General features: G+C 38.0%; 1 protein-coding gene across 2 annotated transcripts; it reads right to left on the bottom strand.

Annotated features, from left to right (window-relative positions):
- Positions 1 to 12,846: 12,846 nt before the first annotated feature.
- GLYATL3 (glycine-N-acyltransferase like 3) lies at positions 12,847 to 25,706 on the bottom strand. 2 transcript variants are annotated; one of them, XM_045866005.3, is made up of 5 exons: positions 24,332 to 25,706; positions 19,912 to 20,019; positions 19,276 to 19,402; positions 17,841 to 17,967; positions 12,847 to 14,606 (listed from the first exon to the last, which is right to left on the bottom strand). In XM_045866005.3, the coding sequence occupies exons 1-5, from the start codon at positions 24,407 to 24,409 to the stop codon at positions 14,192 to 14,194; spliced, it is 855 nt and encodes a 284-aa protein (XP_045721961.1). In that variant the 5' UTR covers positions 24,410 to 25,706; the 3' UTR covers positions 12,847 to 14,191. The 2 variants fall into 2 exon arrangements, with proteins under 2 accessions (XP_045721961.1, XP_064453761.1); XM_064597691.1 differs by lacking the exon at positions 19,912 to 20,019 and having other exon boundaries at positions 12,848 to 14,606.
- Between the last annotated feature and the right edge of the window lie 511 nt (positions 25,707 to 26,217).

The following is a 26,217-nucleotide window of genomic DNA, read 5'->3' as shown; positions in this document are numbered from 1 at the left end:
CTGATGTTTGCCAAGTCATTCATATATATATATATATATATATATATATATATATATATATATATATATATACACACACACATATATATACACACATACATAAGTGTTGAAGGAGTGAGAAAATCTACGTCAGATCTGGCTGGCTTTGGGCTGGTTACTGTTAAATGACAAAGTTTTTAAGTGTTTTAGACCAGAATTGTTCTAAGCACTCTATATATTTAAATTCATTTATTCTTCACAACAAACTAAGCAAGTAGTACTATTACTATAGTCTCCTTGAGAACTTTGAGGAACAGGGAGGCTAAGTATTTGTCCAAAATCAAGCACCAATAAATAATGGAGCCAGGATTCTAGCATGTTTAAATGCTTCCTCCTATTTCCTGTTAGTCCTATTTTAAGCCTATGACTTCATGTTCTTTTCTGTTCATTCACTCAACCAGTAATTACTGAATGTGTGATAAATGAATGTCAGCCAATATTCTAGATGATGGGGACATCTGGGAGAATAAGCCAAATTGCTTGTCCTCTTGAAGTTTTCATTCTACAAAACCCTTGTCCAAAAGTAGGATATAATACCTTAACTTTAATGTACACAAAAATCACCTGAGGATTAATGCCTTATTCTGCTCTGAAAGATTCTGTTCTTATAGAGTTGGGGTAGCACTCAGAGTATGGATTTTGAGCAAGCCTCCCAGTTATTCTGATGCTAGTGGTTCACGGACAGCATTAGGAGAAACATCACCAAAAATCTACATGATAAACTCTAAGCCTTTTTTTTTTTTCTTTACTGCTTTCAAGTGGCAATAACACTGCATTTTCCTTCCTTGCAGGAATATTGAGAGAATTTCAATGAAAGTGTTTGTATTTTGAGGAAAATATAATGTAAAACAAAAAATGTATTACTTTTAATTTTTTTTTTCCTTTGGAGATTGGGTGAGGGATTAGAGTGGGAATGTGGAATGGGGAAAACCTATTTGCTGAGAAATGAAACAGATTCACCCATCATGTAGCACCTGAATTTTGAGATGTCAAAAAGTTTGTATTAATGCATAAAATAATTTTCACAGGAAATGCAGAATAAGTTAAACTTCAAAGAGATAAGGTCTAAAAAGAATATGAAACAGAGAAATAGGCAGTGTGCCTCCAGGATAGTGGTGTCTGCTCTGCTTTATTTATTTTTTTTAAAGATGTTATTTATTTATTTGACAGAGAGAGACAAAGCGAGAGAGGGAACACAAGCAGGGGGAGTGGGAGAGAGAGAAGGAGGCTTCCCGCCAAGCAGGGAGCACGATGTGGGGCTTGATCCCAGGACCCTGGGATCATGACCTGAGCCGAAGGCAGATGCTTAACCACTGAGCCACCCAGGCGCCCCCCACCCCCCGCTTTAATATCTCAAAGTGCCTAAAAGGCTAAAGTGAACCCATTTAACTTCCTCTCTGAATTGTCTACAACACTTGGCAAATATGCAGCCATTGATGAGTAGTAAAACAATTTCTATACCTGGGATCTAAAAAGTGATGGCAGATGCTATACCCTCCTAAAGTCAAGAGAAGCTTGTCCTTAATAGCCCAATCTCCCAGGGACCAGCCCCTCCCATTTGGCCAATTAGATTCATAAGTTATTTTAAATACTAATGATATAGTATCGCTCTCAGTTATTCTAGTACCTTGGCCTTTAGAAGCTTTACCCTTCACTTGCAGGTCTAACCCCCGATGTGTCTGTGTCAGGAGATGGGGTCTTTTGGAAGGGTTAAATGAAGTCATAAGGGTGGGGTCTGATAGGACTCCAGCCTTATAAGAAGAAAGATCTGGCCCCGCTCCCCACTTCCCATGTGAGGACACAGTAAGACAGTGGCCATCTGCAAGTCAGGAAGAGAACCCTGGCTAGAACCTGACCATGATGGTACCCCAATCGTGGACTTTTAGCCTCCAGAACTGTGAGAAAATAAATTTCTGTCACTGAGCCACTCCGTCTGTGGTATTTTGTTATGGAAACCCGAACTGGCTCGTATACCAACTTTAAATGATTTAAGGAAAATAAGTTTTATCATAAGGATATTGTTGTTCAGAAGAAGAGCTCACAGAGTTGCTGGGAAAGCAGAAGGACCGACCTTAAAATGGGTAGGGATCCAAGCTGTTGCAGAGGGATAGAAGTTGGTGCTATAAGAACAAATTCCATTGCTGGATTGAATGAACAACTCTCTCACTTGTCCTTGTGGCATTTACTCAGGAGTCAAATTCTCACTCAGAAGTACCCAACTGGCTGAGTTTATGCAACTTACTTCCCCCTTGACAGTATAGGACAGTAAAAGGAAAGATATAGTCAAAGAAGCCTTTGGGGACCCCCTCAGCTTCTACAGTGGAAAAGCAAACAGCTGGTCTTACCACCTAACAAAACTGTACAGTAGGGAGAGCTGATACTCCAATAAACAAGTCAGAGTATTGTTAAGAAGAGGTAAAAAAAAAAATCGTACTGGGGCGCCTGGGTGGCTCAGTTGGTTAAGCGACTGCCTTCGGCTCAGGTCATCGTCCCGGAGTCCTGGGATCGAGTCCCGCATCGGGCTCCCTGCTCAGCAGGGAGTCTGCTTCTCCCTCTGACCCTCCTCCCTCTCATGCTCTCTGTCTCTCATTCTCTCTCTCTCAAATAAATAAATAAAATCTTTAAAAAAAAAAAAATCAAGCAGGGAGCACGATGTGGGGTTCGATCCCAGGACCCTGGGATCATGACCTGAGCCGAGGTACTAATGTCTACCACACTGTTATAAACAGAATTTGGATATGAGAGCAACAAATGGGGCATTCTGCATAAGGCAACATTATGAGCAATGGTGCAATGGTATATATGGAGGTGTATGTAGAAAACGGTTTTGTTCTTGACATTTCTCTTCCCACAAGTCTAAAATACTCTGTGACTTTATTCCCATGGCTTCCACTGCAACCTGTACACTAATGATTCTCAAATTTATCTCTTTTATAGACCATGACACTTACTTCCAAACTTGTGGTAGATTGTATTATTGTCTCAAATTATTTACTTCATTTCCCTGAAAGAGGTTCACATTTCCTGGCTTGTTTACCGTAAGAATTGCAATGCTCCCTCTGTGGGAGTACACTTCCTTACCCCACTGATGCTGACTTTGGCCGTGTGACTTGCTTCAGCTTATAGGATGTAAACTGATGTGACATCGGATGCATCTGAGCAAAAACTTGAAGAGTCATTGCAAGGTTGGCTCTGGGCATGCCTCTGATGAACACTGCTATCTAGGCTATGATCAGAGAATGAAGACAACAAATAGAACAGAGCTGCAGTTGATACATATTCTAAGCAAGAAACAAACTTTTCTTATTAAAAAAAACAAATTTGGGATTTGTTTCTTACCACAGTCTAACCTAATGAAATACGTTTCTCTTCAGTTTTCTACTGGACACACCTTCTGAATGTTCCATGTTTCCAAAGTACCTAAAATTGAACTCCTCGTTTAGTCTTTTGAATCTGTCCTCTTTTTCTCTGTTCCTTATTTCAAAGATCAGTAAGACTGGTGATTCAATTATCTTCATTTTCCCTCAGAAGCTACCCCGACCCCACGTATCTAATATTTAACCACGTGTTGCAGGTGCCACTTTTTTTCTTTCTGTCTCTTCCTCTCCAATCCCTGAAGCTACAAAACTAAAGTCAGACTCTTAGGCATGGCATAAAAGATCATCATCCTACCTAGCCTATCACTGTATACAAGTTGAGTGAATAAAACAAGAAGGAACAAACAAGCTGCTGAAATGAACACAAAGCACAGGTTTGAGAATAATGTGAGGTTATTCTATATAAATAAAATCTAGCCTGGATCTTGAAAACTATCAGCCTTTTAAAAAAGACTTCAATCATATTTCCATTGAAAGCTAAGGTTCTCATGACCTGGAGAACTTAAGACTGTGCAAAGATCACACTGGACTGAGTCAGCAGACTTTGGCAGTTCATGTTCTCTTGGGTGAGTTTCCCAACGTCTCCAATCCTATATTCTCATCTGAAGGTATAAATAATGTCTGTTTCACTTGCTTCCCAAGGCTGCTGTGGAGATCAAATGAAAGGATTCTTCTGGTAACATTTTGAAAATTATGAAGCCTGAAAAATATATTTAAAAATGTTTAGTCCCAGTATAGTTAACATACAGTGTTGTATTACTTTCAGGTATACAATATAGTGACTCAATAATTCTATACATTCATCGGTGCTCATCAAGATAAATATACGCTTTAATCCCCCTCACCTATTTCTCGCATCTCCCACCCACCTTCTCTCTGGTAACCATCAGTTTGTTCTCTATAATTAAGAGTCTGTTTCTTGGTTTATCTCTTTTTTCCTTTGTTCGTTTGTTTTGTTTCTTAAATTTTACATATGAGTGAAATCATATGGTATTTGTCTTTCTCTGACTTGTTTCGCTTAGCGTTATACTCTCTAGATCCATCCATGTTGCTGCAAATGGCAAGATGTCACTCTTCTTTATGGCTTAGTAATATTCCATCATCTATATATACCACATCTTCATCCATTCATCTATGGATGGACGCTTGGGTTGCTTCCATATCTTGGCTAGTATAAATAATGCTGCAATAAATATAGGGGGTGCATATATCTTTTCCAACTAGTGTTTTCATATTCTTTGGGTAAATACCCAGTAGTGGAATTACTGAATCATATGGTGATTCTTCTTTAATATTTTGAGGAACCTCCATACTGTCTTTCACAGTGGCTGTACCAGTTTGCATTCCCACCAATAGTGCATAAGGGTTCCTTTTTCAACACTTGTTGTTTCTTGTGTTGTTTTTAGCCATTCTGACAGGTGTGGTGCGGTATCTCATTGTGGTTTTGATTTGCATTTCCCTGATGATTAGTGATTTTGAGCATATTTTCACGTGTCTTTTGGCCATCTGTCTTCTTTGAAGAAATGTCTGTTCATGTCTTCTGCCCACTTTTAATTATTGTTTTTTTTTTTTACATTGAGTTGTATAATTTCTTTATATTTTTTGGATACTAACTTTTATCAAATATGTAATTTGCAAATATCTTCCCCCATTCAATAGGTTGTCCTTGAGTTTTGTTGATTGTTTCCTTCACTGTGCAGAAGTTTTTATTTTGATGTAGCCCCAATAGTTTATTTTTGCTTTTGTTTCCCTTGCCTCAGGAGACATATCTAGAAAAATGTTACTATGGCCAATGTCAGAGAAATTACTGCCTGTATTTTCTTCTAGGATTTGTATGGTTTCAGATATCAGATTTAAGTATGAAATATATTTTTAATTTAATTTTTTAAAGTTCATTTTGTTTTTTAGAACTGGGAATCTAAAGCAAAGTTTTTAATGAGGTCCTCAGGGAAAAGTCAAAGGCTAGAGCTAGGGAATGAGAACTAGACTCATCATCCTGGACTAGATAGGAGGAAATGTTGGTAGTTACAAATGAGGGGTGGGGGGAGTGGGGAAGGGGAAGAGTGAGAATGTGGCAATTCTGTGAATATCAAGCAGCTTAGCCCAGGAGTCTGAGATAAAATGGAAACTGAGGCAAACTTTTAAAAATGAGATCTTTGTTTTAAATTTTGAATGACCAATATTTGTGTTCTTGGAAGAAGAAAAAAGAGCCTTACGTTTATTTAATATATGTAGCCAGAGACTAACTTGTTATATATATATACGTAAAATTTTTATATATATATATACGTAAATGAAACATTTATGCATATTATCTTTTCACTCCATAGAGAAGTGGTGGCCCCTAAATGATGTTGGTCAGGTACTTTGAAATTTGGAGTTAAAAGATGAAGCATACCAGGTTTGTCAGTTAACTGCAAGGACTGACTCATGTAGCTCTGAGTAGCAGCTGCTTAAAAGAGATTTTGAAATTGCAATTCAGTGTCAGCTGCCTGCATCACCCACAGTTTTAAAGTATATTCATCGTCGTTCTCTCCTGTCAAAGATCAAGATATAAGCCTGAGCCCTCTCACTGAGTATGACTAAGCAACTTATTAAACAGGAAATTGAATCATTTGTGATTGAGTCAGTGTTTAATGATGATAATGAAGGACCCATATTCTTTGCCGTATAACCATCTTGAGCATAAACAAAAGTTGGTCTGTTCTACAGCAACATGTAGTGTTTTCCAGAGATAATTTAATCTTTGACTCAACGTGGGTGAATATTTATGAATTATTTCAAATAAAATAATCACTTGGGTTAGTAAATTAAAGGTCATGATCTTAACACCCAATCTTGATTAGGTTATAATAAAAACTTTTAAGGGGGGACAAGGCAATTTTTCTTCCCATTATATTATTCTATTTATTAATGTACATGTGATCTGGGTAAGGGTATGGCAGCTATGGAAATCCTCAATATTTTACATCCAGAAAGACTTCATTCCCCAAATATCTAGCTGTTATAATGTGTTACATTATATCAACAAAGCAATCAGTGGGTGGAAAATACCCAGTCTCTTGCTTAGCAAGTCTGCAAACAAGTTGATCTGGAATGTTCATGAACTCAAAGTAACTGTTGGTAATAAACTTTCTCTGTTATACATACTTCATAATTCACCTCTCAAGGGCAAGGCTTGGGTAAAATGGTAAAGTAGGTTGACTTGGTCATTAATAATCCCACCACCTAGCTCTACTCTGTCCTTTTCCTCAGCTCTTATATTAAGGACAATTTTATGTTCTTATTTTCAATGTCATAAATTCATTAAAAAAGGCATAGAATTTAGCCCTTCTTCAGTGTTTTTTTTTTTTTTTTCAATTTAATTTTATTTGTTTGTTTATTTTTAAGGATTTATTTATTTTAGAGAGAGAGTGTGCAGGGTGGGAGGACACAGGGGGAGAGGGAGAGAGAGTCCAAGCAGACTCCACACGGAGCATAGAGCCCGATGTGGGGCTCGATCTCAGGACCCTGTGATCATGACCTGAGCTGAAATCAAGAGTCAGCCGCTCAACCTCAACCGACTGTGCCACCCAGGGGCCCCAGCCCTCTTTCAGTTTAATACTCCTGATAGCTATCCTTTCCTCTATGCTTTGTGTCTCTTCTACCTCTTCTCTGCACTTTCTCCTCCTTTTTTTGTCTTTTATGCAGCTCCTTCCTTACTTTCTAAAGTGAGATAGAGCAGAATTGAAGACTGTGAGTGGTGGAGTTAACCACCTTGGATTTAGGTCCTACGCCTGCCATGTATTAGCTGTGGGACTTTAGCAACATACTTACCCTTGAAAAGTGGGGGTAAGAATAGCACTAATCCCCTAGGGTTGTTGTTGGGATTGAATTAGCATATGTAAAGTCCCTGGAACAGTAAATGCCATTTCCCCTAGAATGAATGCAGGTAGGGATTTTCCTTTATTTTGTTCACTGCAATTTAACTATTACTGCCCTATCCCTAATACCAGAATGGTGCCTGACATCATTGTTGAATTAACTAGTTGTCTATTTCTATCATATTTATCTTTCTTTCTCCCCACCCCCCCGCCCCGGCCCCACTTTAGAGCCCTGCTTCCTCTTTCTTTCCTCCTTGAGGACTCTTTGTTTCTACTTCCACATTCTTTGTCTCTCAGGTTCCCAGCATCTACTGCTGACCTAAACTGTCACCTATGTCTAGGTTTAAAGTTTTTGAGTAGAGTAAAACATTGCAAATTCAATATTTCTTAATAATTACTAGTCATGGATTTAACCAATGAGAAGGTAAAGAAGAAATCCTTAGTCGAGAAAAAATGAGAATAACATAACATCTTCAATGTAACATTTAGCATTAAAATATTATATTTAACAAATAAAATCTTTTAAAAAGATAAAATGTGATATTTAAATTTGTGGTGACTTTTGTCATTTGTACAGTTTGAGCTGCCTGTAAATCTGCCACCTTTTACCTGTAGTTTTGATTCTAACACAAAAATAGTTGAAAGAATAGTATAATAAACAACTGTACCCCTCACCTCGATTCACTAATATTTTATCATATTTGATCTCTCTTTCTCTGAGCTAGATTTTTTTTACGTCCCAAGTTCATACATAGTTTAAAAGGCAAAAGTATATAAATGGGATATATTCAGAGAAGTCTTATCCTCATTCCTATCCCTATTACTTAGAGGTCACTTAAAAAAAGTTAGTTTCTCATTTAATTTTCCTGTGTTTCTGTTTGCAAAATAAGCAGAGGTCTATGTTGATACATACTTTTCTCATTCTTTCTTGCTTGTGTGGTATAAGTTGTAAATAGTTTCTCCTCATTTGTATTTGATTATTTATCAAACTTAAAAATTTTTCTTTTATTACTTCTGAATTTGGAGTTTCTGAATTTCAGAAGGTTTTTCTCACAACCAGGTCATAAGGAAACTAAACCATGTTTTTTTCTAGTATTTGTGTGACTTTTCTTTTTAAAAAGTCTATTAATTAATTTTTTATTTATTTCAGATCCGTTTGGAATTTATTCTGGTATAAGGTGTGAGGTATGAATCCAACTTTATTTTACTTCTTTTCAAATTGCTATCCAGTTGTCCCTTTAAATATATTGCCATTTATTTAAAATTCCATCTTTAGCTCAGTGATTTAAAATGCCATTTTTGATTTTGTTTTAAACTTTCCTAGATACTTGTGGTTATTTCTGGACCTTTAAATTTTTTTCTATCTCATTGTTCTGTGTAATCATGTACCATTACTATACTATAAATTATATAATCTTTTTGTATGTTTTAATATTGGTGGGGTTAATCTCCCCTTTTACCCTGTTTTTTCAGGATTTGTATTGCTGTTCTCATGTATTTATTTTCCACATAAGCCCTAGAATACACTTGTCTGATCCAGGGAATGTGCTGAGAAGAAATAGAGCAAAATGCAACAAAACTTCTAATGAAACAACTAGAAACAATTCAAGGGCTCGCTCCTTGGGAAATCATCGAGAATTAAACTCTGACATCTAGCGTTCGCTGAAATCACTGCATGGTACTAATCCAACGTCTGATATTCCTATGAATATGAACAATGCTTCTTAACAATGTTTAAAACCTAGAGCATATTTTGCCTTGGAAAAATGTCGATCTGTTAGCAAAAGAGAAAGCTGAACGTAAGTCAGTAAGAGGAATACCCAGCTGTTAGCTATTCTTTTTTTGTGATTTTTCCCCACACAAGCGCAGGAATAAGAGGAAGTGAAAAAAAATTCATTAAAAAGTAAGAGTTCACTTGAGAAGTGAACGAAATTGCAACAGGTCTGATAACATACATGATGCCAGCACTGCTGAGGTAGGAGGGGGTGAAGAAAAGAGGAGGGTCTGAGAGCTGTTAGTTTCCCTCTTTTCTCTCATTCTTCAGGTATGGTAAGGGCCACGATGAGATAATAAAACAAAGGGGGTATCAGTAATTGGGTTTTAGAGTAGGAGCTAAGGTTTCTATGAGAGATTGAGAAACATGGGCTATTAGAAACTGGGGAAAAGCGAACAATGCTGTTATTTCTAGCGGTACTGAGATAGCAAAACCTTCCCTCTATATTTGATACTACTATGTTCATTTTCCCCACTGAAATAATTTTAATGCAAACATGCCAGCCTGGAAGAAAGGAATCATCTTTGTAGGTGGTGCTATGCTATTCCATCTTACATTCAGCTTTATTTCTTTTCCCTGTCCCTAGTGTTTACTAAGGGTAGAGGCAATGGATAACAAAACTTTTAAGTTTTGCCACAGACAACTTAAGGAAATTTAATTCATAGTTACTTCATGTTCTTTCTCAAAATTCAGATCACCCAACAAAAATTAGTGATTAAAAATGCAAAATAAATAGAATCAAAACTTATAATATTAAATGAGATTCTGTTTTAAAGGATGTGTAGATACCCCCTCCCCCAAATTGCACTGTCTTATCTTTCTCTCCAAATTTGAGCAGATTGAATTCTCCATTGTCCTTCTGTATTTCCCCCTAGTTGGTCGTAGGCTGAGTGAATATTCATTCTTGCAGAAATTCACAGACACTTGCAAAACAAGACAAGTACCTGCCTCAGGAGAGAGAGCTGAGCATGTTACCTATGCTGACTTATTTCATCATTGTGCATAGCCCTGGGCACACCATGAAATCCTTGCTGCCAGTTACCAAAGACTCCTCTCTTCCCAGTGAAAGCCTTTATGCTGCCTTCAGAACTATTTACCTCTATGCTTACTCTCTTCACAGTTGAATTTTAAATGGATGATGCAGACTTCACTGTAGTTGCTTTGCATTGCTTTGCATTTAGTATTACCACGTATATCTTTTCTACATCAGCAAGCAGGTTCCTGGTGTTCTGTAGAGTTTCACTGAATGGTTGCCCTGTCTTTAATCAATGAATTACTTAAAACATTTAGCTTATTTTTTAATCTTTATGAACAATGTGTAATTAAATCCTTTTATAGAAATCTCTGTGTACTTGCTATTATACCAAGAGGATGCATTTTTAGAAGTGGAGTTCTTGGGTCAAGAGAATATGCTTTTACTTTTTTCCCCCAGATTCCAGGCCTGCTTTGTTAATAGATATTTCATATTGCAGTCTAATGTCCATACAGAAGAGTGCATAAATCATAATCCTATAGCTTGCTGAGCTTTCCCAAAGTGAACATATTTGAATAAGCTACCAGGCCAAGAATCAGAATATTACCAAAACTAGAAGCCACTTCCATCCTTTTCTAATTACTATCCCCAAGGGTAACTGCTTTCTGATTTCTAAGGCTATAGATTAGTTTTGCCTCATTTTGAGCTTTATATAAACAGAATCATACAGCATATATTCTTGCTTCTGGCTTCTTTTTCGAACATGTACTGAAAATATTTGATAGTGCAATGTAAAGTTTTCATTCCTTACATACTCTTGGCCTCTCAGTGTAATTGGACACCGCTGACCATCTCTGTTTTGATATTTTTCTCCTTTCTGTTCTATGACATCATCTCCTGGCTTTCTTCCTTCACTCAACCTTAAATCGTTGATGTCCTCAAGGAAGTCCCAGGCAACCTCAGCCAAATACATGGCTTCTGTTACCATTTATATTCCTATGACTCCTGGATTTAAACCTCTCTCACAGACCATTTCCCTGAGACTCAGATATCCAACTTGACCCCATCACTTAATAGGTCTCAAAATTCAACATCCCCAAACTGAGCAAACAATCCCTTCTGCTCCTATTTCAGTATTTCTTACCTCAGTGGAAAAATACCACCAGCCACAGGTTTCACAACATGGATACCTGGGCATCATTCTTTTTTTTTTTTTTTTTTTAAAGATTTATTTATTTATTTGAGAGAGCGAGAGAGTACATGAGAGGGGGGAGGGTTAGAGGGAGAAGCAGACTCCCTGCCGAGCAGGGAGCCCGATGCGGGACGCGATTCCGGGACTCCAGGATCATGACCTGAGCCGAAGGCAGTCGCTCAACCAGCTGAGCCACCCAGGCGCCCCTGGGCATCATTCTTGACATCTCTCTTTCAATGTACCCTGTAGCCACGAAATCCTGACAACGTTTCCCCCAAAATACCTCTGGTAATGGTGCTCTTCTCACCAACATCATTACCAGCATTTAAATCCAGGCTAAACTTGGATCATCTCTTGCGTAGACTATTGCAATAGCCTCCTGACTAATTTCCAAACAAATGAATACTCTGCTTCCAACGCTTCAACTGTTTGTACATAATACTGAAGAAGTTCCTTAAATCAGCATTAAGGACCTAGTCTCTTCCTGTTTCTCAAGCCCCTCTTTTCTCCCCTTTCTCCAGAAATTGCTCCACACATTCCTTAAAAGGGTCAGGAATTATATCCAACACGGTTATCTGGAAGATAAAAGTAAAAAAAAATATAGGGAAATTTGATGGAAAAAAAAATTTCTTTCAAAATATGCAGTGCACTGTGGGGTGGTGGTGGTGGTGAAAAATTCAGAAAGCAATGAGATAAAGGAATAATTGCCCTCAAAGAGTTTCAAACTGCTTCAGAGGCCAATTAGCATCATGAGTAACAGTCCTGGCTTCAGAATCTGATGAAACCTGGTTCTGACCATGACGTGGCCACTTAAAATCTGCATAAGTTTTGGTGAGTCATATAACACGTCTGAGCCAGAATTCCCATGATAAGATAATTCCTATCTTTCATAAGGATTAAGCTACCTATATCTACTCTTTGGCACAATGATCAGCACATAGTTAAACTTTAAATAAACTGTATGCATGTTATTATTAAGAATAGAGTAAGGCTATAATATTATTGCCATATACCAGGCAGGAATAGCCAAGTTTAATCAATGCTAAAGATAATGAGCATCCCTGGGACAGAAACCAGACCATATTCTCCCAAGAGCTTTATGGACTCTGATTACTTGGTGTTCTTCCCTCTGGAACCAAGGATAAGTTTCTAGGTAACCAGTAGTCAGGATGACCTAAGCATATACTCACTCCCAAGGAGTCTTGTTTTTTTTTTATTAAAATGATTCTCTCCATCAGTTTGTTTACTTCTCTCAGAATAAATACCTATGGGGCGCCTGGGTGGCTCAGTCATTAAGCATCTGCCTTCGGCTCAGGTCATGATCCCTGGGGCCTGGGATGGAGCCCTGCATCGAGCCTGGCATCGGGCCCCGCATCAAGCCCCGCATCGAGCCTGGCATCGGGCTCCCTGCTCGGCGGGAGGCCTATTTCTCCGTCTCCCACTCCCCCTGTTTGTGTTCCCTCTCTTGCTGTCTCTCTTTCTGTCAAATAAATAAATAAAATCTTTAAGGAAAAAAAAAAGAAGAAATACCTAAAGTTGGATCTTCCCTTATCTTTGTAGTTGGGATTTTATGGCCTCTATTGGGATAAGAAAACAATATTTTCTCTATGGTTAAGTCAACTTTATACAAACTAGACCCATCAGACCATTGAGTCTGCACCTACTTTTATTGCAAATGGAAGAACACAGCTGGTGATGCTTATCTCTTCCTTTGCAGTCCTTGAAAGATATATATACACAAAAGCAATGGAAGCCCAAATTAAAAAAAAAACAACTCAGGATAAAAGACTGATGAAAGTACTTACTTGATTATTTAAGCATTTAAATCTCCTTTACAAAAGGGATACATGATTTAGTGACAAAAAAATAGATGGAAATCAAAATGACAGCATTCTGGCTCAACGTCTAACACCTATTATCTATAGTATCTTGAAAAGTCATTTATTTTCCCTGATCCTTAAATTTTTCAGATGCAATGAAAGAATTAAAGTTTATTATCTTATCAGAATTCTGAGTTTATACATATGCATATATAAAATATGAAAGGAATGTATATATATTTGTGTATCTATGAAAACACATTTATATGTGCATCTGCATACCCACATTCACACTTATATATGTATCTTAGTTTCTTATGAGAAAGCAGGTTACAAACAGGTGATAGGTAAGGTCTAGTCCTATGCTGACATCATCTGCTTTTAGCATTTAAAATGCCTGTATTTTCATTCCTCCATCCAAGACCACTGAGCAGTGGGAACTTTTTAGAAATGGCAGTTCTCAGGTCTTACCCCAGACTTACTGAATCAGGGATTGTGGGGAAGAGGCTCCACCATCTGTGTTGCAATCTGCCCTCCAGGTGATTCAGAAGTGCACTAAAATGTGAGAACCACTGCATTCGAACATTCCCAGGGAAGAACGATAGGCTAGAGTTGTAAGCAGAAGTGGAAAACCAGTAATTAAAGGGGGGAAAGCAGGATGGTCTACAGAGAACCTGGATCAGAAAGGGTAGGAAGAGTTTAGAGAGACATCGCAGCAGGCACAGGGGAGTGTTATTTTTGTTAGTGGGGAGCTGGTGTGGCTGTGAAAACCCAGAGCAGAAGCCCAAGCAGCAATAAGAAAGTGGTAGCCACATGCTCACGTGTTAAGTCATTGTTCTCATGCAGTCATTTCTATAACTGGGCTGAGAACTGCTGGCTTTAGAACCTTTATCCTGCAGCGGATCCCAAAGGAAGGTAATTATCCTCTTCTCTGCAATTGCTGTCTCTGACCCCTAGTTATTTACTGTAGAACCCTGACGCAGGGAGAGTGAAGGCTTCTCAGGCTGATCCTACATGTCTTCTCCAGGCCCCTTTCAACCCAAGATTCTTCTGATTCCAGTTGGAATATTCCCCTCATTGCCGGCCAAAGAGTGTATGTATGTTCAGGGAAAGGAAGAAAAATTCCTGGAGTTTCAATGCGCTAGAGGTAAACTTAGCCAGAGAAAGCTGCAGGGGTGAGAATAAGCCTATGAAAGCGACAAGGCAAGAACTCAGCGCGGACATTCTTCAGGAGGCTTATGGATGCCATGTTGTCATCCAGGACATTGCCCTGACAGGGGAATCCCTGGCTTCGCAACTTCCTGGCCAGTGTGAGGGCCACCAGCTGGCTATAACCTTTCCTGCGATGCTCTGGCAGGGTATATCCATGGCACGTGGTGGCAAACTGGTCTGTGAGAGACCAAGAGACCGGGTTTCCCTTGTCATCACGGACACATACACTGGGGAAGCAAGAGATGAGTTTCGCGATGTAACGGAGACACTGTTCATTGCCACCCCGTGACCAAGTCCTGTTGAGTAGATCAGCATCAGCAACACTCAGGTAAGTTAGTCGTGGGGAAGAACCCTTTCTAGAAGAAAACAACGTGAGAAGAAATGTGAACTCGGGGTCATGTGACTACAAACAGCTACTTCTCTTTTTGCACTGATTCAAACTGAGAAACAATCCCAGGGATGTACTTAGCCAATACCAAAATATTTTCAATGAATTAGAATCTATCACTTCCCACTTATGAAAATCTTTCAGGGTTTACATTTCTGATAGGACAAAATACTCATTATATGAAATTTAAGTCTTTCCATCTAATTTTATTCCTATTACTTATTGCCTTCATATAGATGAGGGCAAATATTTCATTTTTCTGTAAAACAATTCTCAGACTTGCTCTTATTAAGTACTGAGTCTGTTGATACCCTCTCTGAAGACTTGAACAAGTCCAGATTCTTGGGTCCCTAATCTTTTCCTTGGTTAAAAAAAAAAAAGTATTGGGTTAGAACTTCTATCTTTATGCATCCATGGCCAGAAAAGAAATACAAACTGCTTAACATTCTAGGCATATTATAGATGCTCAAGAAATTCTAGCCTTCTAGACCTTCCCCTAAAAGGTCTGGAAAAAGTCTAAAAGCTCATTGTATTGAGATAAAGACAAAGTAAGAATTGCTGCAATTTCTAAGAACTGAGATGGATTACTTAGTTGAAAACCTATGGTGCTGGTTTTGCTTCAGAATTTGCTTTCATTCTTGAAATTATCAATGTCATAAGACCATCCCTGGTGACTGCTAATGCCATTCTTGCTACGATCTTTAAAAAGTACAGTTTGTGGGTTTTTTTGTATTAGTGGTTCTGCAGTGTTAGCTCACATTCTAGGCTTACTGTGTGGGCTCCGGCACTGGGCCAATAATCTAACCATCAAGCAGGGTAAAATAAATACAAGCAACAACTGTCTTGATAGAATTTTTAACTTAATTTTTGAAAACGAACTTGAAAACAAAGGCTGAGAAGCCCAAGGCAAAGAAGCCTCAAGCAGAAATGTCACCACAAATAACACCGTTGCTAAGGCAAGTGTTTCAGGAGTAGTTAGATTAGTAACTATGACCTTATATCAAGGGCAGGGTATCCAAAATAAAGGGTATACAAATTTGGGTAGCGACTTAGATGTTAAAGGCAGTATCTTCCTATGCAGAAGGAAGCAATTTAAAGCAAAATCTGATTTTCAAAGACCTGACCGGGGTAGAGAGCAATTTTAAATAACATCTCAGGGATATGACAGTAAAAGACTGGGAAACTCTCAAACTCTAAAGGACACATAGCCTGGTTTCTTCAACAAAAAGTAATACAAGAAATAACAAAATATGAAAGGGGAACCTGTATGTCAAAAGAAACTCAAGAGAGATATTAACCAATTGCAATGTGTGAACTTTATTTAGGTGCTTACTCAAAACCAACTGCTAAAAATATTATGCTAATTTGGGAAATGTAAGTACTGACTGGTTTAAGGAAATACTGTTAACAAAATTACAAGACATTCTGCAGCACAGATTTGATGCCACAGGCTTGAGGCCTCTATCTTTAGAAAAGCCTGCTTGGGGGCGCCTGGGTGGCTCAGTTGGCTCAGGTCATGATCCTGGAGTCCCGGGATCGAGTCCCGCATCGGGCTCCCTGCTCAGTGGGGAGCCTGCTTCTCCCTCTGACCCTCCCCCCTCTCATGTACTCTCTCTCATTCTCGCTCTCTCAAATAAATAAATAAATCTTTAAAAAAAAAAAAAAAAGAAAGAAAAGCCTGCTTGCCAGGTTGGCCCTTGGATGGCATCTGGCAATTTGGATTTCTGCAGGGGTCCTGCCATTCCCAGAACTGATATGAGGTTAGCACTTACCGCACCTACCTGTTTATACAGGCAGTGTGGTTTATGATGAACACCTGCTTTCCCTCTTTGGGTCTAGAAAATTGGTATATGCTAGGCAGAGGGTGCCTCCAATAAAAAATCCCAAACATTTTGTCACAATTTATTGTTGGGGAAATTCAGCGTGTCCTGTGTGACTCCATTGGGGAGGACTCTGGGAAGCTTGTGCCTGGTTTTCTCTGAACTTTGCTAATGCACCTTTTTCTTTGCTGATTTTGCTTTATAGCCTGTATATGCCGAGTTCTGTGGGTTCTTCTAGCCAATCAATGAGCCTGTGGATGGTCCTAGGGACCCCTGTATAGGAGTGATATTAGTACAGTGTTGTTGTTGTTGTTGTTTTTAAGAATCCTTATCTTTTAGAAATATATATTAAGATGTTTAAGAATAATGGGATAATGTCTGGGATATTTCCTTCAGAATAGTTAGTAGATAGGGGTATGGATGAAACAAGATTAGCCATATATTGATGGGGGAGGTTCATTATTCTAGTCTCTCACTCAGCCTTTGTATGTGCTTGAAAATTTTAATAACTGAAAAAAATAAAATAAAATAAAAATGAAGTCCAGGTGCTTTATTTGACTTAAAGTGCCCATTCTTCTTTAGGTTTAGTTTTTTTTGCTCAAAAATTCCTTCAACATATTCCATAGAAGAAAAATTAACATTCATTGAGGTGGGTACTTTTCAAGTATCATGTTTCATTTGTTTACAAAATTCATGTAAGAAAGATATTATAGGTTAATTTTCAAAAAAAGAAATTGATCAAGGCTCAGAAAGATTAAGCAGAAAGGAAGGTAACTAGCAAATGCCAGAGCAGGGACTCTCCAGTAAGAAGAAAAGAAGAATGCAGATATACACTAATAAGTCTTTGAAGATTGGATTCTGGACTCAGAATCAGGAATTATTTCTTGGCTCTACAATTTACTCCTATGTGTTACTTCAACTTTGCTCAAAAAGGTATTATACAGTACTTTATGGGGTTGTGGAAAGGGTTCAAGAGGCAATATATTTAAAACATTCAGTGCCTGGCATATAAGAGCTCCCTATAAGGTCAGTTATTTACCCTCATCCCTGAAACATGAAAAAACACTAACCACTTTGGGCTCAGACAACAGAGGTTATTTAGAATTATTTGGAGGAGAGGCATACCAAGGAATGATTTTTCTGTGTATACTGTGAAAATATAGGACTCCTAAAAATAAGACACTGATTTGATTTTGCAAGAAATTATGAGCAGTCAGGCGCAGCAGAAAAAAACACACACAGAACCCACAGACACATACGACTCTGTGACCCTACTCCAAGCTACCCAAATATTCCTTAATAATACTAAGTATTTCAGGTACTGCTATTTGTACTTCTGTATACTAAGTCCCATCCCACATGTAGAAACTTGGTTTACATACAGAGAATTGGTGTCCGGTAGAGCTGAATGGGGAGAAAATTGAACAGCCTTGAAGGAAGTTAACTTTATTCCTAACTGCTTTGAGTTGGCAACAGCATTGGAAACATCACATAATTCACTCTGCAGCCCTGTATATGGAAATACATAATGAAAAATGTGGATATTTTATTTGAAAGCACAAAAAGGAAATTTGTAGCAGTATTTTTGTACTAAGTATCATCAATGTCACCAGTTTGCCACCTTGTATTATCTTAACCTCTATGTATTTATATACGAATTATTACAGCTACTCCTGGCCTGATTTTCAAACATTGTGTGGGATTTTCAAATCCCCATCATGTTGTTTCTCACAATCATGATCTTCCATGAACATTTCTGATGGGAATATCCCTTAGGAATTTGGAATTGCTTGTGGGATTTTCCTGATTTTTCTGACTTCTCAGACTGATCTTAAACTCCTTAAAGTAAGAGAAATTTTATAACTCTAAAAGTCTACAATCTACCATACAGCTGGAAGCATAAAAGAGCTCAGATTTATCTGGCATGGCATTCTGACTTAAAGAGTCTTCCAGCCTCTTGCCTAGATGCCCATTTCAGAAACAGAAATATCAAGGTATAAATTTAGTGTTGGTGAGATTTATCCTAAACTTGACTCATTTGGATCCTGCTCATTTATCACAGCTATACTGTGTTATAGATAAATCTTTATTCAGTTCTTGTATGTAAAGCACTGTGCTTGCCACTGCATCACCGTGAGACCCAAGCATGGTACGGTCTCTGATAGAGCTTGCCGCATGGCGTGTTAGCTTCTGTTTAGTTAGAACTGACTTGCTCTGCAGAAACTCTTAATGTAATTCCGTCTTGGCCAAAAGTTCTTCCACTAGCATTGATAACCATGCAATTATCTCCTTGGATCTCAAATATACTCTTATCTCACTAAATCATGTCAGGATATCTGATGCAGATCAGTTAGTTACCTCTTTCCAGAATCACCTGCTTCAGAAAGAAGAAAAGACCTACCTATTGGCTTAAGTTAGAGTCACCTTAAAAGTTTGTGACAAGAAATGATTAAGAGTAATAAAGAAAAAATATGCTGTGATACTCACTGATATTACAATAACAGTGTGTGGGGGGGATGTCACTTGAAAGCAGTCCTATTTATTTATTTATTTATTTATTTATTTATTTATTTATTTATAAAAGCAGCCCAATTTAAATGGCCTCTACTTAACCCCAAAGGCCAAGCCTCATTAGGAGTAAAACAAGAGTTCTTACAAAACTGTAATACAAGAATTGTAACTATATAAGATGTATATATATGAATTTGTGCACTTAAGTGTATATATTATATACGTGAAATAGATATCATATCATATCTGATGTATATGACAAAAATGAGACAAGAAGACTGCCTAGTGTCTTGCGCTTCATCTCACCTTGTATTTGAAAAACTTGATCCCAGTTGATAACATCATGTTCTTCCAACAGCCGTTGGTAAGCCATGACATCCGTGTAGAACACAGCATAGGCATTAGTATAATGGTCCAGGTTATCTGTCTCAGCCTGGGACAGAAGACATAATTGTAAAAACATAAATATACCCTCTAGGTAACTCAAATCCTAGATAGATTAGATACATTGGCTGCATAGGTCTAGATCATTCCCATTACCAAAATTAGCCACCTATAAACAATGGCTAGATGGGAATGTGGCTAATATACAGGGGCTCCTGGGTGGCTCAGTTGGTTGGGTGTCTGCTTTGGCTCAGGTCATGATCCCAGGGTCCAGGGATGGAGCCCTATGTCAGGCTCCCTGCTCAGCAGGGAGTCTGCTTCTCCCTCTGCCCCTTCCCCCTTGGCTTTCTCTCTTATGCTCTCTCTCAAATAAATAAAAATCTTAAAAAAAAAAAAACTAATGGTGAAATACATAGCTTCTTAAGCTAATATATATATGGCTGTGATGGTTATAATATCCCCTTTACCTAATCTTTTCTTTCTAGTTGATGCCAACTCTTGGGTTTTCATGGGGTGTTTTTTTGTTTTGTTTTGTTTTTCTGGCCTTTCAAATATTACCTCTTTCTGTCGCCGTGTGATAACAGCTTTGAAGTCTGGCCATGAATCCACTACCACTTCCTTTTGAAAGGGATTCCCACGATTCATGTTCATCACTGCTCCATAAACCTGAGCCAGAGAACCCAGAGAGACAAGCCAATCACATTACTAACTCTTTCAGTTGCATATTATTGTGTTTTTTTTTTTTTTAAGATTGTATTTATTTATTTGACAGAGAGAGAGAGATCACAAGCAAGGGGGGATGCAGAGGGAGAGGGAGAAGCAGACTTCCCGCTGAGCAAGGAGCCCGACACGGGGCTCAATCCCAAGACCCTGGGATCATGACCTGAGCCAAAGCAGACACCCAACCAACTGAGCCACCCAGGAGCCCCTGCATATTACTGTTTTCCCTTCTTCTTCTACTGTATAGTTGCGGCCATGAGAGGGGAAATTATATATATGCACATATATGCAACATGCACACATACAAAGTTTTCTCTTCTTATTTCATCACTGTACATGAAAACTGGTAAAAAGTCTATGAAAGCCTATGAAAACTCTCTCCAAACTTAGGTTTTTACTGTACAACAGTGAGAGGTACCAAAACAGCAGGCTGACTAGATGGCACACAGCTCAGTAATAAGTACTTACAGAATGAATCAGAATCTGATGTATGGATTTAGGGCTCATAATATCTTTTACAAGTTCTACAGATAATTTTGGCAACCAGCTGCTTGTGAAGTTTATTAGACTCTCCAAAAATAACCTGTTTATGCAACTACTCCTTCAACCATGAATTACAATTAAACATCACTGAGGGTAACCGCCCTCCCCCAGAAAGCCCTCTGCATTTCAGATTTGTTGGAACAAGGCTCTCTAAGCATTCCCTGAGGGTCGTAACTATGTCTTATTCATTATTATGTTCACGGAGTCTGACATAGTGGATCAACTGGTTGTTGACTAAACAATATTGAGTATTAGAATTCTGATCTGTGGCCTTTCATATTTTTTTCTCTAGTAAGAATCAAAGATGCCTGCCCTATAAAACAACTTTCATATGCTATGGGTGCTTATAGAGAAGAGAAAGGTGTGGTGGTAACAAGGAGAGCTGACCTACAGGCTAGTGTTCTTAGCAGCATTTTCATAATAGATAGAAACTGAAAACAATCTAAGTGTCCATCAGCAGTGGAGAAAAAATGAATAAATTGTGGCATATTCACACTATGAATTACAAAACAGAAACTTAATGGTGAGCAAAAGAAGGTAGATACAAAAAGATATACTTTGTGATCCAATTGACATTATATCCAAAAACAGACAAAACCAAATTATGGCTTTAGATGTCAGGATAGTGGTTACTTTTGGGGAGCAGGAAAAGGTAATGACTGGAAAAGAGCATTGGTGGGCTGGGGATAAACTGTGTCTGAAGTAATGTTCTATCTTGATTGGAGTGCAGGTTATACAAATATCCGCTCTATGAAAATTCATTGAGCTGCATAATTATGTTATGTGCACTTTCTAGTATGTGTTATACTTCAATGAAAACCAATTAAATTTTAAGGGCATTGGAACCTACATTTTACCTCTTTTATCACATCTCGATTCAAATCACTCACCTCAATGCCTAGAACATTATTCAACTTTCTTCTCTCTTTCGTAACCTGGGACCTCATTCAAATCTTCTTATAGAATGTATCTTTCCAAATTTAGTCTGGCAAATACTAATGTGTGACATGGATCACACTTAGTGAAAATCCGAGAACTAAATTAATCTCAATGGGTCATGCTTGCTCTGTTTAATTATTAAATTTTGGGACTGCCGATCTTACATATACATAGTCATAAGTTTATTAAAATGTTTATTCCCATGAAGAAACCATACAGCCTTATTAAAAACTGGGGCTTAAATATGATTGGAATGTTGAGAATGTTAAAAGGAAAAAAAAGTCCTTCAAATTCAGATTGTGAAAGAAAAAAAAAAACATGACTTATTTGTAAGAGTTTTGCAACCAACTGAAAGATTTGGCATTGGTTAAAGACAACAAAACAAACTCTTTTAACAGCTATTTATTCAAAGGGTGAGTGTTGAGAGGAGATGGGAAGTAGCTAGGGGAAGTAAGGATGCTGGAGTTGGAGTTTGTGAAGGAAATTTGGAGGGATATTTAGTCACTGAAATACTAAGATGAGGTAGGTGGGGGGATGGTGAAATGGTGATGGGAATTAAGGGGTTCGCTTGTGATGAGGACTGGGTCATGTATGGAAGCACTGAATCACTAAATTGTACACCTGAAACTAGTATTACTGGAATTTAAATAAAAGCTTTAAAAAATGGGATTATAAAATACATAGCCATGCCTCCAAAAAAAATGGAGGAAATATGAACAACAAAACAATTTTTTCTTTATCTTTTTTATTCTCTAGAGGGCATAGTGTAACTGAAGAGGTATTTTTGAAAGTACGGTCAGAGAACCCAAGCCAGACATTATATAACAATGCAATAATTGAAGATAGACAGATTCAAAGATAAAGAGACTCCATGTACAGAAAATGAGAAATTGGGAGTGCCAAGCTAAGCAGCTATTAAAGAGAAGATGATATGAGGAAGGTGTTGATTTGTTCCTACACATTTCATTTCTTTAACTCTTACTTCAAGTGGTGTTATGAGAAGCAAACCTTTCAAAAAAAAAAAAAAAACAAAACCCCAAAAACCACAACCATGCAGTTTGGAATCTGATAGCTTGGTTTTAAATCTGAACTCTAGCACTTAGATATGGGGAAGGGATTTAGTAACATCATCTGTAAAATTATAATGTAAATAGCTGCCTATTTAGAGGTATTAATATTACAGAGGGATTAATAGGTTTTATAAAGCTCAAATGAGATAGTGTGAAAGGTAGTTTAAAAAATGATACATACTATTCTGATCAACTCAATCTGAATTCAGAGATCCTTAAAAATAAGATTTGAACAGGTGAGGGTTAATAAGTAATTATTTTATAACACAGCCAGTGACCAATCAACAACAGTTTATTGAGTAATTATGGGCAAAGCCCCATGGCAAACACTATGGGAGGTGTCAAAAAAGAAAAAAAAAAAATAGAAAGAAAAATCAACATCTACACCTGGGTATCTGGTAGCTAAGTTGCTGTAGGAGAAGCAGTAGATATGAAATCAAAGGAACTGAGATTTAACTGATTCTTTACTTGCTTTAACCTTTTTTGAACTCCAACTTAGTCATTTCTAAAATGGGTTAATAGACATCTTACAAAGTTGGAAGGATAAGATAAATTGAAATTATCTGTATGCTAAAGTACTATCCAAATATAATATTTATAATGTAAGAGCCCATCATTTGTCTTGACAATTATAAGATCTTAGGTGACCCCGTGAAGGTCACCAAAACCTTTTTAGTTCTCTCCGGCAAAAGAGTGGGCCAAACATTTATTCACCAGAGTGTCCACATTCAAAATGGGAAATTTCGAGTCAGATTGTCCATTTGGTACTCTTTTAGCCATATGATCCCAAATTATCACACAGATTTTCCCTACAACACATAGTTTAAGCATGATCCATAAGGCCAGATGACTAGATTTAATCAACCCAGTACAGTGCTCTAGATCGCTTTTGTTAAAGTTTAGAGTAAATAAGGATTATCCAGGGTGTGTGCTAAAAATACAGGTCTCTGGTCTCCATCTTTAGAAATTATGATTCATTATATTTCTTCTGGGTTATTAGCAGTCACTCACATTTGCAATCAAATGCTCTTACCACTGAGCTATACCCCCCGCCACTCACATTTGAAAATCACTGCTGTAGGGCTATCTCCTCTGTCAAGAATCTCAGCCCTCAAAGACAATTTCTTTGCATTTTGCATTTTTTTCTCCAGTGCTTAAAATATTTTTAATCTCATATTTATTTGTAATCTTTGATTAATGTCCTCCTTCCACAGTAGCTCTGAGTTGTCCGCAGGCCCTCATGGACTTTGAGGGGACTTCGACAGAGGCTTAATGACCAACATAGCCATTGAAAAAAACTTCAAAAATAAAGATGTTGAAATAGTCAGAAAAATTTTATAATGACTCCTGGACCTCAGCTCCATTGTGAACTTAGGTTATGTTCTTATGAGCAATGCTACTTAATCCATACTTTCTGCCATTAAAAATGTTTAAAACTTGAGTTTACCTTAGAAATGATGTAGTCCATCACCTCCTAAATTTTCCCAGAAGTCATCTAGAATGACTGTCAAAAAAATAATTATCACAGCTGTATCTACAATGCATGGAATCAGTCTCCAGCAGGAGGGGACTGGGAAACTAAGTTTAGTAAGTTTAATAACAGAGTCCTGACATCAGAAAAACTTGGAAAACAGCCACCAAGTCTGACATTATTTCGCAGATTAATAAAATAAAGGAATAAAAGAAAGCTCTTAAATGTAGAATACCTTGAGTGATTCAGGGAAGTGGCTCTTCAGCATTTTTTCCAGGATCAGTAATTTGGTAGAACAGTTGAGCACCAGCATCTTCTCCAGAGCTCTAGCAATCCCACACCTGATGAAAAACCTGAAGGGATAGGTTTAGTTTTTGCTTGTTAACATTTGAATCTCCTGAGGAACATCCTTGAGGTCCTGTTTTTACTGGGTGGAATTTGGAATGCCGTTGCTCCCTTTAATGAGGGAAGAAGACAGAAGATGAGAGATACTGGGGTAGGTAAACCAGAGGACATGTGGAAATAGAGAATGTTAATAACCTAATCCTGGAAAGAGCTGAGTATCCATACTGGGTTAAGTCTTTGTGTTCTATTATATCCCCAGCACCTACAGGGCCTGGCACAGAGTAAAAGGGCATTCTAAGTGGTTGTTGAATGGATGAGAGGAAGCGCAGAGTAAGAGTCTTAGGGTAAGCAAGGAAACTTCTTTTTACAATGCCCAAAGATGTGAGTGGGTCAGGTGTCAGGTGGTTATGGGGAACAACTTGCAGAGAAACACCTAGGTTGAAGGTGAAGAATCAGATGTGAGCAAAGGCTGAGGCTCATTTTATTTAGATAAAATTAAGGAACAAAAAAGGGACTTAATATAATGTATGCAAATTCAACCATTCATATGCAGTTATGTTTTGTAGATTTAGGGGCTCCATATCCCCTGCTTTTTGTCCCTAAGAAAACTTTTTCCCCAACATTCCAATCAGGTCTTGACTGAATGAAAAAAAAATTTGTTTCTCTCTATTCAATACAGTAGAGTTTATCCACTTACTCTCAGCAGCCAGGCATGAGGATGGCAGAGACAATTCAGCTAGACATGAGAACCTGGTGCTTCTGAGACTGTAGTGTATTCTTCCTGTACAGCACATCTCCCAGATAGAGAAAGCTACTACTTGATTTCACCATGTGGCAGCTCTGTGTGACTATAAGATACTCAGAGTGCTTGATTGTGATTTGCCTAAAATCCACCATAAAACTCCATCATATGGTTTATGTGAGTCTGAACTTCTACGAAGCATATTTCTTGTGATCCAGCCCTGTGGGTTCCAGTTTGCCGAGTGGTACACCTGAGGTGTTTGTAATTCTCTAATTCTCTCCGGGAGTCAGAAGAGATACTGGGGCCAGCACGAGAAAATCAGGCTCCTGGACCCTAGTACTCATAGTCTGGGCCAATATGAGAAGCTTTGCAAAGATGGAGTTTCCGGAGTTCAGGTTGAGCAAAGGAAGGAGAGATGTAGCCCTCATCTTTTCACGCTGGTATCTGCTTGACATTTCACTCGACTCATGCTATCTCTAAATAAAATGTTAACTTTTTATTTTTTTATTTTTTATTTTTTAAGATTTTATTTATTTATTTATTTGACAGTGAGAGACACAGCGAGAGAGGGAACACAAGCAGGGGGAGTGGGAGAGGGAGAAGCAGGCTTCCCACCGAGCAGGGAGCCCGATGCAGGGCTCGATCCCAGGAGCCTGGGATCATGACCTGAGCCAAAGGCAGACGTTTAACAACTGAGCCACCCAGGCGCCCCAGAATGTTAACTTTTTAGTAGATCCTCATGTTAAATACATTAATTTATTCTAATTCAATATTTTTGAAAAAATAAGATAAAATTATTTCATAGAGAAACTCATCATGTATCTCTTATTACATTTGGTACCTAGAGATGTTTTTATGTCCTGATACATAGCAAAGTAGATAGCTCAAACAGTAGGAATTCTAAGTACTTGTTGGTGATTTGCTTTATTGCCTGGTTGTTCCCCAAAGTTCCTAAAACCACTTATAAACATAGGTAAAATATATGAAGAAAAATTAAATTTAAATTAAAATTCAGGCAAGGGGAAAATGGAGGT

The sequence above is a fragment of the Mirounga angustirostris genome, unplaced genomic scaffold (genome assembly GCF_029215605.1).
Source record: "Mirounga angustirostris isolate CCGP_5_RB_7025 unplaced genomic scaffold, mMirAng1.0.hap1 SCAF_8, whole genome shotgun sequence".
Taxonomy (NCBI): domain Eukaryota; kingdom Metazoa; phylum Chordata; class Mammalia; order Carnivora; family Phocidae; genus Mirounga; species Mirounga angustirostris.
Note: the sequence above shows the minus strand (reverse complement) of the source record. Positions and strands in the feature narration are given on the sequence as shown.

Coding starts and splice junctions, on each gene's coding strand:
- GLYATL3 (XM_045866005.3), bottom strand. CDS start 24,409: ATGCTGGTGCTCAACTGTTCTACCAAATTACTGATCCTGGAAAAAATG. Junction 19,403..19,911: donor TCACACGGCGACAGAAAGAG/GTAATATTTGAA, acceptor CTTCTGTCCCAG/GCTGAGACAGATAACCTGGA. Junction 14,607..17,840: donor CTACCGGACACCAATTCTCT/GTATGTAAACCA, acceptor GTTTTCTTCTAG/AAAGGGTTCTTCCCCACGAC.